The sequence below is a fragment of the Brassica oleracea genome, chromosome C7, assembly GCF_000695525.1.
Source record: "Brassica oleracea var. oleracea cultivar TO1000 chromosome C7, BOL, whole genome shotgun sequence".
NCBI classification, from domain to species: Eukaryota; Viridiplantae; Streptophyta; class Magnoliopsida; order Brassicales; family Brassicaceae; genus Brassica; species Brassica oleracea.
Genome location: NC_027754.1, coordinates 20946453 through 20962301, shown reverse-complemented (window position 1 = coordinate 20962301; position 15849 = coordinate 20946453). Strand labels below are relative to the sequence as shown.

At 38.3% G+C, this 15849-nt stretch overlaps 3 protein-coding genes, 1 long non-coding RNA gene and 1 pseudogene across 4 annotated transcripts; 3 read left to right on the top strand and 2 right to left on the bottom strand.

The window, feature by feature from the left end:
* Window positions 1-432: 432 nt before the first annotated feature.
* On the top strand, window positions 433-5012 carry LOC106302822. Its single transcript, XM_013739243.1, has 6 exons — window positions 433-721; window positions 830-1890; window positions 2090-2228; window positions 2397-3304; window positions 3466-3926; window positions 3992-5012. Exons 1-6 carry the CDS (start codon window positions 433-435, stop codon window positions 5010-5012), a joined length of 3879 nt encoding a protein of 1292 aa, XP_013594697.1.
* Window positions 5013-8870: 3858 nt separating this feature from the next.
* On the top strand, window positions 8871-9576 carry LOC106305083. The gene is made up of 3 exons (XR_001262911.1): window positions 8871-9037; window positions 9110-9409; window positions 9513-9576. It is a non-coding gene; the product is annotated as an uncharacterized LOC106305083 (long non-coding RNA).
* A 1042-nt stretch (window positions 9577-10618) lies between these two features.
* Window positions 10619-11113, bottom strand: LOC106305124 (ethylene-responsive transcription factor ERF019-like). The gene has a single exon (XM_013741497.1). The coding sequence runs from the start codon at window positions 11111-11113 to the stop codon at window positions 10658-10660; it is 456 nt and encodes a 151-aa protein (XP_013596951.1). The 3' UTR covers window positions 10619-10657.
* Window positions 11114-12394: 1281 nt separating this feature from the next.
* Window positions 12395-13390, top strand: LOC106301472 (cytochrome c). The gene is made up of 3 exons (XM_013737875.1): window positions 12395-12569; window positions 12861-12994; window positions 13083-13390. The coding sequence occupies exons 1-3, from the start codon at window positions 12458-12460 to the stop codon at window positions 13173-13175; spliced, it is 339 nt and encodes a 112-aa protein (XP_013593329.1). The 5' UTR covers window positions 12395-12457; the 3' UTR covers window positions 13176-13390.
* A 31-nt stretch (window positions 13391-13421) lies between these two features.
* On the bottom strand, window positions 13422-15436 carry LOC106302821 (annotated as a pseudogene).
* Window positions 15437-15849: the final 413 nt, after the last annotated feature.

Sequence of the window (15849 nt, the reverse complement as noted above, 5' to 3'; positions counted from 1 at the left end):
TTATTATAAGGAAGAAGAAGAAGATGTAATGGTTCTTTGATTATAAACTCTTGTTCTTGTTTATGGTGTACAAAAGAGTGAGATGAGTGATGGTATTTATAGTGAACAACAATACATAAAATAACAAAGATAGTGCTTAATTTGGTAAATGAGTGGGTGATCATAGTGTTTGATGAGTAGATGATCATAGTGCTTGAGTTGGTAAAGGAGTGGATGATCATAGTGCTTGAGTTTGGTAAAGAAGTGGATGATCATTTCAATGCTTAATTTATAACAGATTCAATTTTGTTTTGTTTATCCGTCGCGTCTTTTGTAGTTTACTATATTGTTCTTTGCTTTGAAATACATATATACTAAATTACTCATCAATAGATGAACAAACCCTAAGGAATCGCGAAAAACCTAAAAAAAAGGCGACAAAAGAAGATGACGATGGCGACCGAGCCGCCGCTCGATTCAAACGGCGACGATGGAGAGAAAGGATTGGATGTTGGTGGAAGGGGTCTGGTGTCAGATTCGGGGGAGTCAGAAGGTGGGGGAATCAAAGTTACGGAGGTATCGGTGGAGAGGAGTCGGATTGAGATTGAGGAAACACACGCTGGGGTTGATGGAAAATCTTCTGGGCTTGTCAATGGGGTGAATTTGTCGGTCACTTTCTCACATTACCGGATTCTAGATGGGAAAGAAGAGATGGTAACCAGGGAAGGAGTTACCGATAAGGGTAATGCAAAAGGCCCTGTCAGGGAGAAAAGTTCTTAAGCAGAAGCAGTGAATGTGGGGCCGGGGACTACGGTTGGGCCAGAGTTTGAGATTGTTGATGGTGTGGCAGACATTGAGATACCTGTGGAGATCTTTGAGGATGTGGAGCCTTTGTGGAAGAGTTTCGTTGTAGGCTACTTCATAGGGGACTCGCCTTCCATTGGCTCCATACACTCTACTGTGAACAGAATATGGAGCTCCCCAAAGTCCAAGATTGATGTCCAATTCATAAGCAAGAGGACTGTGTTGTTTCGAATTGAAGATGAGCAAATGAGGAAGAGAGTCTTGAGAAGGAAGTATTGGCATATTGGTGATGTTCCTTTGGTGGTATGTGAATGGAACCCGGAAACAGCGCAGAACCCCCCTGATTTGTCAGCGATGCCTTTATGGGTTGATCTGGTAAACGTTTCGGGCTATTTATATTCGCTGGAGGAGCTTAGATTTCTGTCTCGTACCGCTGGCAACTTTGTCAAGCTCCATCCCAACACTGAGAAATGTGTGTGCATGGATGTGGCAAGGGTGCTTGTAGAAGTGAACTTGATGAAGCTGCTGCCCCAAAAGATCAGTTTCAAGGATAAAGATCAGTGCAGTGTTACAGTGAAGGTGTTCTATCCTTGGCTTCCACCTCGCTGTTCTTCATGTGAGGGTTGGGGGCACACAGAGAAGGAGTGTACGAAAATGCAACCCAAGAATCTGGAGAAGAAGTCTGAAGCTACAGGGTCGGACAAGGAAGTGGTCTTGAAGCTGTTAAGTGATTTAGAACATGTTGATGCAATTGTGGTAGATGTTAACATAGAAGAGGGTCCAAAGACTGGTGGTGGAGAAGTATTGCAGACTCGGAAATATGGTGAGTGGACGCAGAATGGTAACCCTGGCTCACTGAGAGAAAATCTCCAATCTAAGAACGAGTGTAGAGTTGTATCACCTAATGGCTTTCAGGTCTTAAGTGACATCAGAGAAGAGAGTGAGATAGATGAAGAAGAGGAGGAGAATGGTACCATGAGAAATGATGGGGTTAATCTACAGGAAGTTGGAGGTAATAAAGAGGAACGAGGGAATGCAAGTGTATCCCAAGAGAGGGAGCTGCAAACGAGCCATGTCAGTAACCAGAAAGGTAGAGGAAAGGGAGCCGTATGCCGTTGGTTAGTAACAAGAGTTTTATTCAATCTGTCAAGTCTACCAATAATAAGAAAGTTTCCTCCAAGAGGAAATAATGTCGTCGACTTTCGCTGGAAACATGCGTGGGTTCAACAAGCCACGCAAACAAAGAGCAGTAAGGTATTGGTTGCAAGCTGCACGGTTATCTTTTGGTTGTTTATTGGAAATTCAGGTACAAATGGAGAATTTTCAGAGGGTATTTGATGCTACTTTTCCTGGTTGGAACTGTATTCATAATTATGATCATCATCCTCTAGGAAGAATTTGGGTTTGCTGGTCCGACGATGTAGAGATGGTTCCTGCTTCTTCAAGTGCGTAAATGATCACTTGTTGGGTTAGGATTAAAAGCACGGGTGAAATAATTTTGGCCTCTTTTGTATACGCTTCAAACCTTGCTAGTGATCGGAAGGTCTTGTGGAAACAAATGGATATGGTTGCTACATCATTAGCAGGGAATGATTATCAATGGATTATTTAAGGCGATTTCTATGTGATCCGCTCAACAACTAAGCACTCTCAGGGTATTAGTGAGACATGCACAATGAGAGATTTTCAGGATGCGATTGGTAGATGTGCTGTGGATGACCTAGCACAGGTGGGCTCACTCTACACATGGACGAACCGACGATCTGAGAGCCCTATCAGTAAAAAACTGGATAGAGTTTTGGTTAATAACCAATGGCTTACGACATTTCCCGTTTCTTTCGGTACCTTTGAAGCAGGTGGTGTGTCTGATCATCTGAGGGTGTGGATGCAACTTCGGCCATCTGAGACAGCTAACCGGAAGCCTTTCAAGTTCTTCAATCATGTGACGAGTCACCCACGGTTCCTTGAAGTCGTGGATAATGTCTGGAATTCTCAGGCGCCACTATACCATTCCAGATCAGCTCTGAAACTATTTTATAGCAAACTAAAGAGCCTGAAGGGTGATCTCTGCGGGCTTAACAAGGATTTGTTTGGTGACTTGCCTTCAAGAGTGAAGCTTACCTATGAGGACCTATGTCTAAAACAAGCTGTAGCCACGGATCTCCCAACGACAGCAGCGTTTGAAGATGTCTCAGCAGCATGGGGGCACCGACATCATATTTCAGGCATTGAAGAACAATTTTATTTCCAAAAGTCTAAGATTAAATGGTTGGGGCTGGGTGACCGTAACAATTGTTTCTATCATAATGTTTGTAAAGCAAGGAACTCAAAGAATGCTATCAGACGTATTGTCACTGAAGATGGAAGAGTACTCACAGATTTGAAGGAGATTAAGTCAGAGGCAGCGCGACATTTTGACAAATTTCTCAACAGTCAGCCGAGTAACTTTGAGGAGATTCCGATTGAGAACCTTCAGGAGGTGGTGGAGTATCGGTGTCCTCAGGATGTAGCAGCGGGTTTGGTGTGGCCTGTGTAGGGAGAAGAAATTAAGCAGATCTTATTCTCTATGGCTACAAATAAGGCTCCTGGTCCAGACGGCTACCCAACGGAATTCTATAAAGCTGCTTGGTCTGTACTTGGGAAAGACTTTATAGTAGCAGTCCAGTCAATCTTTCTGTACAGACTAATGCCAAGAAGCACCAACGCCACGCTTTATCCTTGATTCCCAAGTCAGCAGCGGCGGAGAGAATGTCTGATTTTTGGCCCATTGCGTGTTGCAACGTTGTTTATAAAGTGATTTCCAAAATCATTGCAAGGCGGCTGAAAGCAACACTCCCTTCTGCTATTGAGCTGAACCAGTGTGCATTCGTCAAGGGTCGTCTCCTTCTCGAAAACGTTTTGTTAGCAATAGAACTAGTGAAAGATTACCACAAGCCAGACATCTCATCACGTTCTGCAGTCAAGCTGGATATTTCTAAGGCTTTTGACACAGTCCAATGGAGTTTCATTGAAGCTGTTCTTCGCACATTGGGATATCCTGATCTATTCATTACTTGGATCATCCGATGCGTGGACACTGCTGCCTTTTTTGTCTCGGTGAATGGCGAGTTGGAAGGGTTTTTCTCTAGTGCACGGGGGATCAGGCAAGGTTGCTCCTTTGCTCCTTATCGCCATATCTGTTCGTCATTGTGAGCAATGTTCTATCCAGGATGCTGAACTCTGCGGTTCTAAATAGACGTATTGGGTATCATCAGCTATGCTCGTCCCTAAAGCTTACTCATCTTAGCTTCGCTGACGACATCATGGTATTCACCAATGGTTCCCCCGCTTCATTGGAAGGTGTACTAGAAGTGTTTGATGAGTATGCTCGGATCTCAGGAGTCAGCATCAACATATCAAAATCGACGGTCTTTGCTGCAGGGAGGGACAAGCAGAGACTTGAATATAAGGCAGTAACAGCGGGGTTCACTGTCTCTGGATTACCAATCAAATATCTTGGCCTTCCGCTCACGACTAAATCTATGTCAAGGCATGATTACGAGCCTTTACTAGCCAAAATCAAAGCTAGATTTCAGATCTGGACTAGTAAGTCACTCTCCTTTGCAGGTAGACTCTTGTTGATTAAATATGTCATTGCTAGCACAACAAATTTCTGGTGCTCTGCGTTTTGTGTACTGCAAGCATGTATGGACGAAATCGACAGTATGAGCTCTGCGTTTCTTTGGAGTGGTTCTCCAAATGACACTTCGAAGGCAAAAGTGGCATGGAAGGAGGTCTGTAATCCAATGCAAGAGGGAGGCTTGGGCATCAGGAGTCTAACGGAGGTAGCTAAGGTTTTTTCCCTTAGACTAATATGGCGCATCTTCAGTGAACCGCAATCTCTTTGGGTTGACTGGGTGAGACAGTTTTTACTTCGAAGAGAGTCCTTTTGGGACGTGAGAGACACCGGTTTGGGTTCATGGGTCTGGCTTAAGCTTTTGAAGATGAGAACCTTAGCGAAGCAGTTCTTGCGCATAGAGATTCATAATGGACAGACTACTAGATTCTGGACAGACATATGGCACCCTAGTGGTCGTTTGATTGAAGTTGCAGGCGAATCCGGAACGCAGCAACTTGGTATCACTAGATCAGCTCTCGTTTGTGAGGTACGAACAGAGGCAGGATGGGCTTTCCGTAGAACTCGTGACAGACAACTCAGAGAGATTATCAACTCGATTGAAACTCATTAACTGAGTGAATCTAGACACATTCAAGATATTGTTCTATGGAGAAAGAATGAGAATGAGTTCTGCAAGCAGTTTTCAACCTCTCAGACATGGAAGCAAATTCGAGTGAACAGACCGATCAAACCATGGAGTAAAGTGATTTGGTTCTCTCTTGGAGTTCCCCGTTTGCTTTCATTATATGGCTGGGTGTTAATAATAGATTGTCAACTGGTGACCGTATGAGATCTTGGGGACAGGTGCAAAGATGTCTGCTTTGTGGAGAGCCAAACGAGACAAGGGACCATCTGTTCTTCGCCTGTCCTTACACATATACTCTCTGGAATGAAGTGGTGGGTACGTTGTTGGGGAGACCTCCTGACCCTAACTGGGGAAGCACGCTCGAACACTTAACAACCCATAGTTTCAGCTATCTTGGCTACATTTTATTGAGGTTAGTGTTTCAAGCTACAATATATATGATCTGGAGGAAAAGAAATGATAGAAGACATCTCAAGAAACCTAGACAGCATCACCAACTGGCGAAGATCATCGATAAAACTGTTTGTAATCGGCTTTTAGCTACCAGATATTGAGAGAAGCAACGTTTGAGAGATCTTATGCAAGAGTGGTACAAAACACATACATAGGTCTTAGGATTCTTGTTCATCTTTTTAAATCTTTAGTCCTTTGTATATAACTATTTTTTTCATTGATGATCAATAAATTTAAAATTTCATAAAAGAAAAAAAAAATGAACAAACCCTTCTTTATGCAGGTGTTGACTGGAATCCTGGAAGTAAATATTATAGCACATATATACACTGAAATTTTCATTTATGCTCACCTTTTTTTGAAGACTTATATCTCTGAAATTTTAGGGTCAAACATAATTTTAGAACATCCTTAAAACTCCTCATAAATATTTTAAAAGCTATACGTGTTTGTTTCTTTTCCCCTACTCAATTTGCAATAAATTTAAAACACATAAATGACATTAGCATCCATGGAGGACCAAAAATATTCATGAAATAATATCAGAGATTGAATTCATTGAAGTCATTGTTCGATGATTTGCATAGGAATGCTTTGAATTAATTTGGAACTAATGTGGAAGTCGTTATAGAGTTTAGGTTTTATATAGTCAATCAATGAAAGTTTTTGACAAATAATAATTACTAGGTTAAGATCCGCGCCTTGCACGGGATCAACATTATATATATAAATTATTTTATGTATTAATTTTTTTTACATATTATGAAATAATAAATATATATTAAATAATTAAAAGTCAGTAACTATTAAATATATAATTAAATTGGTGCGAACATATAAATCAATTTTATTAATCCAGAAAATATTTTTTATATATTTGAAAGGATGTGTAATTAAATTTAAATAATACTAACATAGATAATATATTTTAGCATATTTTTAATATTAATGTCTATTAAATGATGATTTCTACTCATATAGTTTTTTTGATCATTTGTACCTTTTATAGAAAAAAAATTTAAATTACTGATAGCAAAATTTTCATTATGAGATTAATAATTTTAGTAATTTATAATTAAAAAAAAATAAGTTGTCAATGATCGTTCAAAACTTTTATCAAAAAAATTGTTCAAAGTAAATTTTGAAACTAAAATATTGTATTTTATATGGTTTATAGTTTAATTTAAAACGAAATATATATTAATCTTAATAACTAATTAAATTAGACTTTTTACGTATATAATTTTTGTAATCATTGGTATTTTGTCACAACAAAATTTTTAAACCATGGATCATAAAATTTGAAAGTGAGACTTTTAACAGTTTTAGTAATTTATAAACGTTTTTAAAAATTCAAAATATAACATATACATATTTAGATTTTTATTATATGGTTATTGTGTTTGTTTAATTTATTTAATAGTTTAAAATTAAACAAATATGATAGAAGATACACTATTTTTTTATCAAATCTTTTTAATTGCCATATATATTGTAGTCACATTAGGCAATTCCGTAAATTTTATTTAAGGAAATAATAAAGTACATTAATAATGAATTTATTGTTAGTTTAATAAAAAGTTTGTTATATAATTAGATGGACCAACATATTTCTCTAATGATTTTAAGAATCATTTTAGTGATGACATGTGGCTACAAAAAAAAGTTGTAATATTTCTCAAATAATATACAAGGGATTGAAAATATTGTGTAGATCGAGTCTGCAATTACACCCCTTAATATTCCATTGTAATATGTTTGGTAAGTTGTAGACAATAAGGGATTCAATGAGTAATATAATTCTCTGGCATCAACTTTTAAATTGGGAATACGTTTATTGCAAGGCGTTAGTTTAGGAAAGTCATATTTATAGGGAATTCAACAATTAAAACAAATTATTTGGCATTGACTTCGTATGAACTGAGAATACTTTTTAAATAGGAAATGTTCAAATCAGGTTAGTCACTTATATATACTAACCTAAAATGTCGGTATTAACCGAAATATATTCGACGTAAAAAAAAAAAAACCGAAATATATTCATTATTTAATAAATATTTCCTATTTCAAAGTGTCATAAATTACGGGGATGATTGGTAAGTGCTGTAACTTTATATTTTTGGCTGTAGAATTTAATCTGTAGATTTATTTGCTATAGTTTTTCTTGCTGTAGATTTCTAAAGCACTAATTTTTTGTTCTGGAAATAAAATTCTCTATAGCCATATTTTGATTTTGCAGAGATTTTTTTGCTGTGGGATTTTTAAGGAAAGCAAAACTCGATTGGTTGACATATATAGCTGTAAACTAAATTTTGGCTGTCCGGAGCATCTACCGCCCCAACCGATCATCCTCTGTGTGTACTCTTTTTATATTAATGGAACCGGTTTGTCTTCATTCGCATCGGTCAACAGAAACCGATGACATCAAAGTAAAATCTTGGGTATATGAGTTTAACAAAACCGTGTAACCTTTTTTTTTTTTTTTTTTTTTGTGCAACCGACAAAACCGTGTTACTATAAACTGTGTTATGAGAATGAAAAGTCCAATTTTATGTACTTGAATATCAAATGGATAACAGTTGCATAAACGGAGATGCAAGATTAGACCCTCAAAGACAATGCATATCATCGTTGAATAAAATATTATTGAAATATATATTGAACATGAATAACAACAACACGTTAATAGAAAAAAAAATCGAGAATAGAGAATAAGATGTTGAATATAGATATCTTAAACGAATTGCAAGATACAACCAGGAAGTAATGAGTTCTCAGACTTGCAAAAAATATTTTAAAACGACTTTTGCTATGATATTTAGTAATAGAAATATGCGACTAACATTATACTTTTAATCTATAGTTTATATAAAATGTTCTAAAATTCTTTTAAATAGGATTTATAAGGCATACACAATTGCCAAAAAAAAATTTAATTAATACAAATTTAAGATTCTAATTTTTTTTAAAATTCTCAATTAATATACATGGGATTAACTAAGACTTCATATTAGATTCTTGCTCTGTAACTAAAAGATGCGAGTTGGATGCATGAATGAAAATTGTCTGCTTTATAAGAAGTCAACATCAGTGCACTAATAAAATTGAACATATACTTTAGCACATAAAGAAGTTTTAAACAAAAATTCTTAAAAATAATAATTGAATAAAGAAATAATATTTTGTGTGTTGTGTTGAATTAAATTATAATATTTTCAGGCCAGTATGGTTTCGAGCCCATGCGATTACACAACCTCCTCCGGTTTGAGCATACCGGACAATTCTCACGTGAATGTAAACCGGATATCAATTGATACGGCTCCGGTTTGAATTTTAATCGTAGGATTCAATCAAAGCGGGTTGCTGCTCAATCTGACTCCAGACCAAACCCCACCGGGACACCTGGCGGTCGTTTCTAGGGACAAAGAGAGAAAGAGATGCGGAGGATCACTTCCCTGTACGGACGAATTAGTCTTCTTAAGAGACCAACGAAGCAATCTCACACATTCATCGCCTCTCTATCCTTCTCCACGGTCGGTGGCTACAAGCGCGTACATGTGTAGTGTTCGAACTCATCTTCTCGTTTGATTTCGATTCTTTTGTTTCCTCATTAATGACTTTTAACTCAGCGTGACCGAGCGGCGTTGCTGTCTCGCAATAAAAACGACACCTTTGTCGACGCTGTTGCAGAGGACCGCTTAGAGGGTACATTCTGATCTTTGCTTTTGCTATTTTTATAAGGACTGTAAGAAGAGTTTCCCCTCTGCATTGTGTTTGGGAGGATCTCTTGGTGCCGTTCAGCGTTTACTACGTGGTGGTCGTGGTTAGTTATTGCTTTCAGGTTAGGGACGCAGGGAATCTATTGACCAGGACGGGTTTTAGTCTTCCCGGTGTTGACGTTGACGACTATGTGGTTAAATACAAGAGTGGTAAAAAAAAAACTATTCCACTTTTTGTTCTTCTTCTTCATCATTGGCCAAAGCTTTTTCTCTCTTCTAATTTTTTCCTCTTCTTTGATCTCTCTGTACTCAGCGCTGGATCTTATAGACCATCTTCGTGCCATGGGTGAAACCAACGCTCTTCTCCACAGAACAAGGCATGTTTTTCTTTCTTTCTTTCTTCTGTCAGACTTTTCGTAAATGTGACATTTTCTTAAACAAAAATTCATCTTCTTGATTATTACCAAAACAGATCTTGAATCGTGAAACTGCTCTTGCAACGGCAGCTATATATGACTCCATGTTCGCCACAGAGGACGGCACCATACCTGCTACTTTTCAGGTCTGTTTGATAGAGATCAGTCTATGGATTGTAGATTAAAACAACGCAATGCTAGACACCACAAGTGCCTAATCCCTGCAATGGACGACGTCTGAGGCCTAAATGTATATATCGTTGGATACGTATTCGTGTGTAGGTGATTTACATGACGGGATGGAGGGAACACTCTTCTCACCCGCAGGCTAAGCGGAGAGGTTCAGCCACCGTATCCTTCACAGATATCCAGAAGCAATTTGGTGCTTACTCTTGAAGGGACGTTCAGAAAGAAAAAAACAGAGACTTTACAAAAGAGACTGCGAGAATCAGTGACTACTACAATGTACTTTTTGTATCGAATAATAATGGAATATCAGACCAGACACATGTTTGCTTAATGTTCATTAAATCAATAGGCAGCAATTAGGCGATTTTATAAGAGATTATTGATTAGTCCATTTTTAGATCGAATTTTTGAACACTTGGACCAAATTTTACATATATTGATTCAGGAAAATCATTTCATTTTAAATCCGATTTGCCGCCTAGAGACCGATTTTAGAATATTGTGTTTGCTGGTTCTTGTCTGGTTCAATGAACCTAGTGACGATTTAATTTTTTTTTTTTTTTTTTTTTTTTTTTTGATAACTCTGGGATCTGGGCAGCCACATTCCCAACTATCCCCGTAGGGGATCCAGCGCCTAACGGAAAGGATGTTAAATCCGCTGTGGCCGGGGCTCGAAGCCTTGACGATTTAATTTTCTTCAAGGCTTTTTTAAATTTACAAAAAAAAAGTTTCTTGAATTGGTTCGACATTGAAATATAAATGCACACGCATATCCACAACCATTTTGGTTTGCTTACAAGTGGCTCCATCTCCATTCTCCAACACTGTTTTAGTAGCTGTATTATCTTTTAAATCAAAAAGAAGAAGACCATACGTGATCGTGACCGTCCAGATAATCATACACCGAAATATTCAACGGCTCCATTACTTCACCTCCATTCCCACAATACGCCGTCGTATGTCCACACCCAGAGTTCCCTGTCACGCCGTTACCGTTAACGATCCCCGCGTCAACTGCCATCCCGGCATTGGAAGCAGCTTGCTGGATAGACCTCGGCGAAGTATTACTGGAAGCGATATAAGGAGGAAGGAGGTGAGGAAAATTGAGAGATTCGAGTGAGTTTGGTTGGTGTAAACAGTAGAAAGCTACGTCGTGCGCTACGGCTGCGCCTTCTGCGGTGGAGAATGAGCCTAGCCAGAGACGGTCTCGAGTTCCCGGAACTCTAATCTCCGATACCCATTTTCCCCATTTCCGGCGACGGATTCCTCTGTACTTTGATTGACTTTCGCTGGAGTCTCTGCAGTCCATTTTGTATTTGTGTTTGAGTTTGAATCTGAAGATACGGTGGCTATTTATACGTTGAAGATCTGAAAGTCAAAATGAAATAAAATAATATTATAATCTAGGTTGACCAATATAATTTAAATTTAATAATATTTTTTTTATTCCGAAGAATAATTCAACCGGTCAAAGTATGACCTGTGTTGGTGGTAGTATCGGTTTGATATAGCGGTGGAAATCTGGTTCCAAAGTTGTAACTTCTTTTTACTGGGGGTGTTAAATAGTAAATTTGAAATTTATTTAAAAATTTACTTCTTATTCTGTCATAATAAGACATATCTCATAATTTCTGTAAATAAAAACCAAAATTATACTTTATTACCTTTTCAGTTAGATAATTTATTCTTTTGATACTATATACTATATACTTATCCGTTTCAAATTATATGTTTAAATCTTTTTACATACAAATTTTAAAGATAAGTATTTTCATTTTTATCCTGATTTATTGTTTTGTTAAATTGGTTAAAAAAATTAGTAGAAAATTTTACTGAAATTATAAAACAGTATTTAATTTTCCCAGTAACTCATGCATCTAAGAAATCTAATTTAAGACTAAGAGAAAAAAGCAATGTAAAGTGAAAAGCCAACAAAAGATGGTCAAAACTCCAGAAGAAGAACGTGAAAGTCCTCTGCCCATTCACTACCACGTGGGGGTAAAAATATAACAAATTTCTTTCCCTGTCTATAAATACGTCACGAGTGACGTTAGCACCGTCTAAACGGGAATGGAGGATCCCTTGTTTTTCCATTTCGGAGAATTTTGACTAAAACAATATCCAGTTCCACGGGTTGCACACAGACAGAGACAGCCCTAAACCAGTTGCAAAAAGTTGTCTTTTGTCTTGTTGTGCGTGTCTTTAATCGAAGATGGACGAAGACGTGACGTGATAGTCGACTTTAGTTCTCTCACACACACACAAACTACACACGGAATCACCCACTTAATACGTAATCAATGTGGTTCATTCGGTTCAGATTTGAGAATGACACGCACAACCAATTCTCTTAGTTGATTAGGTTTCTCGTCTTTACTCCCTTACCGAATTTTGGAGATTTTCTTGTATTAGACACCGACTCGTTTAAAAGAAGTGATCACAGCTTCCATTAGCTGTAATCTCTTTTGACTGATTATTTTCTACAGTTATTTGTACCATACTTTTACATGGATGATAAATGGGAGCCCACTGAAAGGCCCATTGAGTTATCGGCCCATTATTTTGATGGTTAAGAGAGAGCTCTCTCTCCCCACAGAAACCCTAAGAGAAGCGAGTTCCGTCTTAATTTTCTCTTGTTGTCTCTCCAGCGAAAATGGCGTCGTTCGATGAAGCACCACCAGGAAACTCCAAGGCCGGTGAGAAGATCTTCAGAACCAAGTGCGCTCAGTGTCACACCGTCGACAAAGGCGCCGGTCACAAACAAGGTTACTCTCATCTCTGCAATTTTTATTCTCTGTTTGCTTTTATAATATTGAACCGATTCTTCCGTGTTGTTAAAATCAAATATTAATCATCCTTGATGTTTGATCTATTTTGCGAATCCACAAGCTTATTTTTTTCGAATCATCGTCATTAGATCTGATCCAAGAACCTTGATATCGTCTTATGTTTGTCCTGAAAACAGCTCAAATAACGAAGTTGTGGTCTTGTCTCTTTTCCACAACCATTGATATTTGGTACTCACGTTCACGTTGACTTGTGAATAACCTTTATAGGACCGAACCTAAACGGTCTGTTTGGAAGGCAGTCTGGAACAACAGCCGGTTACTCTTACTCTGCGGCTAACAAGAACAAGGCTGTTGAATGGGAAGAGAAGACCTTGTACGATTACTTGCTCAACCCCAAGAAGGTAACTTAAATAATAATACGATCTACATTCTGATTTGTGAGTATAACATTGAGATTGATTGCATTTTGATTCGGTGTTGTCATTGCAGTACATTCCTGGAACAAAGATGGTCTTCCCTGGGCTCAAGAAGCCACAAGATCGCGCTGATCTCATCGCCTACTTGAAGGAAGCTACTGCTTAGTCAGTCTATATCAACCAATGGTGTTCTGGGTCATCATTAATTATTATTCTTTTGACAAATAAAATCTCCAAAACTTTTGAAACTTTTTTTTTACTTTTGGATATTGTGTCTTCTTCAAATATGTTTTGGTGAGTACCAAATGTACTCATGAGTACTTTCATTTTCTGAGGCTCATTTATATAAATGCATCTCTCTATAAGCATTTTCTTTTCTAACATATTGCTGGGTAGAGAACAAAAAATCAAATTATAACTCACCTACGAACCAGAATAGAGCAATATCAACTTTTTGGTTCGTAGTTCTCTGCCAAGGTTTTACCAATCCTCTGAGTTTATCTAATGGATCCAGATGCGTCGATGTGCTGTTCCGTCCTCTTTGGTTTGCATCTCTCTACTCATCATCAATATCCTTGATAGCATCCTGCAACACCCAACAATTAGATCCAAGTGTGTAAGCAAAATATGGGATCAGATGCTGTGACTTTTCTGTGCGTATGCTACACAAGCTTAGAACCAATTGGTCTGACATTACAAAAAAAGATAAGGTAGAATAGAGAAAGAGCAAAGGACTTGGTTACCTTTGCAAGACGTGTCACGTATGTTGCAGCCAATGCAGTTACCAACAAACCCAACCCTAGCGTTAAAAGCTGGCCGTTTCCTCCAGGCAAGCCAACATTGGATTCTTCTTGCTGAAACAAAGATTACCCATTAAATCACAACATATTAACAGTTTCAACACATTCATGGACGTTAGGAAGCACCATCCCTTTCTAACCTAGCTTTCAATTTGGTTCTACCATAGAATAAAGCAGGCCAACATGGACCTATTGTACAATGCAGCCATCACCCTAAAAGCTCGGTGGATCCTACTGAGAAAAGGGCATGTTTTAGATTAACAGAACCAAAGAAACTTACAATGATAGCTCGTCCAAAAGCCCCAGCACTGACATAAGCCCAAGACCCTGGAAGCATACCCAACCAGCTGCAAAAAAAAAAAAAAACAGTAGTGAGTATGTAAACTCAGAATTCACCTTTATCAAGTTTTTTCAAAATGAAATCTTGAATTCTTGAAATTAAAAGAAGTAGGACTGACACAGACCTTCCAAATACATAAGGCACAAACTTGACAGAAGTCAAGCCGTAGAGGTAATTGCCAAGAGAGAAAGGAAGGAGAGGGCTTAGGCGAAGGAGAGTAACAACCCTAAACCCATTCTCACCAATGGCTTTATCAATGGCGAGGAACTTCTTGTTGCCTTCAACTAACTTAAGGATACGCTCTCTAGCAAAATATCTAGCAATCAGAAAAAGCAACACTAGCAGCCATCTAAACAAAGTAGTAAAAAAAAAACAAAAGAAAAATTTAGACAATTAAAAACATAGGAATGATACTTGGTGAAATAGTTTTGTGGGAGAATAACTCACAGTTCCACTGATAGAAACTATGATAGTGCCGATAAGAGAACCGAAGAGAAGACCAGCCGACATGGTCAACGGGAGAGCCGGAATGGCTAGTATCTAACAACCAGAAGTCAAACACAAAAAGAGCTTTGAAACTGAGACTTGTCAAGATAAAAAGTGACAATGACATTGAAGAGAGTGTCAAGAAGCTTGCCTCAAGCCCAGTATACACCGCAATGAACAGTGCATACCCAGCAGGACCATAACCTGTGTTTATTGGTTCCACAACAGAAAACTTAGGACAACATCTGAAACTTGTCCTAAATGTAAAAGGTCTATTGTCACTGAGATCAACATAAAACATAGAATCAGTTCGGTAATAGAATTAATAAGAAACCTTCGATAAGAGTAGAGAACTGAGTGAGAAAGGTATTGATCTGGTCCCTGTCGACGTAGCCAACTCCGGCGAATCCACCAACACTACCAATCAACACAACTCCGGCAAGAATCGTGCCCTTAAGAGCAGCATCCCCATCGTCATCGCTCTCTTCCGCGGAGGATTTAGCGTCGTCACTTGATTTGGGACTGAAGAGGCAGCGGAGAGTCTGGGGAGGAGGGGCGGTGGAGGGAGGGAGAGACTGTTGCTTCTGCTTCGTCTGTTTGAGGGAAGAACATGGCTTGAGGAAATGGAACCGTTTGTAGAGTGTGAAGGAAGAGTTGCAGGTGAATGGGAGAGAAGAGGATCTGATGATGAGACCGGAAGTGAGGCTGCGCATCTTTAAGCAGCTTTGATGAAGATTGAATTGAAGCTTCTTCTGTGTTCCATCTAAATTTTTGTTAAGTTTCTTCTCTCTCTCTTGGCGCGGTGAAGAGGGACGCAGTTTGGATGTGGCTTCTGGAGATTTAGACCGCCACGTGTGTCTCTCCTGAGGGTCACGAAAGTAATTTCATTTCTTCCTGAAAATAATGAAAACACAGTTTTCATGGTCTGTATATGTTTTTTTTTGTGTAAAATTTTCTACTATATGTTGTTATTAAGAATATAGAAAATATTTTTCGATATCTTTCAAGACTTCAGTCCCTGAAGACATGCAATAGGTAAAGTCAATCTTAACTTTTCAGTCTTTTACATGCAAATGTATAAGCTGAACATAAATTGATATCATTGCAAGATATTGAAAAGAAGAAAAAGGAAATGATTTGATGATATCCTGTTATGGTAACAGAGATGAAAAAGTCATTGTGGACATAGAAGAAAGTGACCCATAGATAAGTAC

What these genes read in the sequence shown, in the direction of transcription:
- LOC106302822 (XM_013739243.1), top strand. Translation starts at nt 433, where the DNA reads ATGGCGACCGAGCCGCCGCTCGATTCAAACGGCGACGATGGAGAGAAA. An exon ending in AAGGTAGAGGAAAGGGAGCC is followed by an intron (nt 1,891 to 2,089) that starts GTATGCCGTTGG and finishes TTGGAAATTCAG; the next exon opens with GTACAAATGGAGAATTTTCA. An exon ending in TCTAGTGCACGGGGGATCAG is followed by an intron (nt 3,927 to 3,991) that starts GCAAGGTTGCTC and finishes TGTTCTATCCAG; the next exon opens with GATGCTGAACTCTGCGGTTC.
- LOC106305124 (XM_013741497.1), bottom strand. Translation starts at nt 11,113, where the DNA reads ATGGACTGCAGAGACTCCAGCGAAAGTCAATCAAAGTACAGAGGAATC.
- LOC106301472 (XM_013737875.1), top strand. Translation starts at nt 12,458, where the DNA reads ATGGCGTCGTTCGATGAAGCACCACCAGGAAACTCCAAGGCCGGTGAG. An exon ending in AGGCGCCGGTCACAAACAAG is followed by an intron (nt 12,570 to 12,860) that starts GTTACTCTCATC and finishes TAACCTTTATAG; the next exon opens with GACCGAACCTAAACGGTCTG. An exon ending in ACTTGCTCAACCCCAAGAAG is followed by an intron (nt 12,995 to 13,082) that starts GTAACTTAAATA and finishes TTGTCATTGCAG; the next exon opens with TACATTCCTGGAACAAAGAT.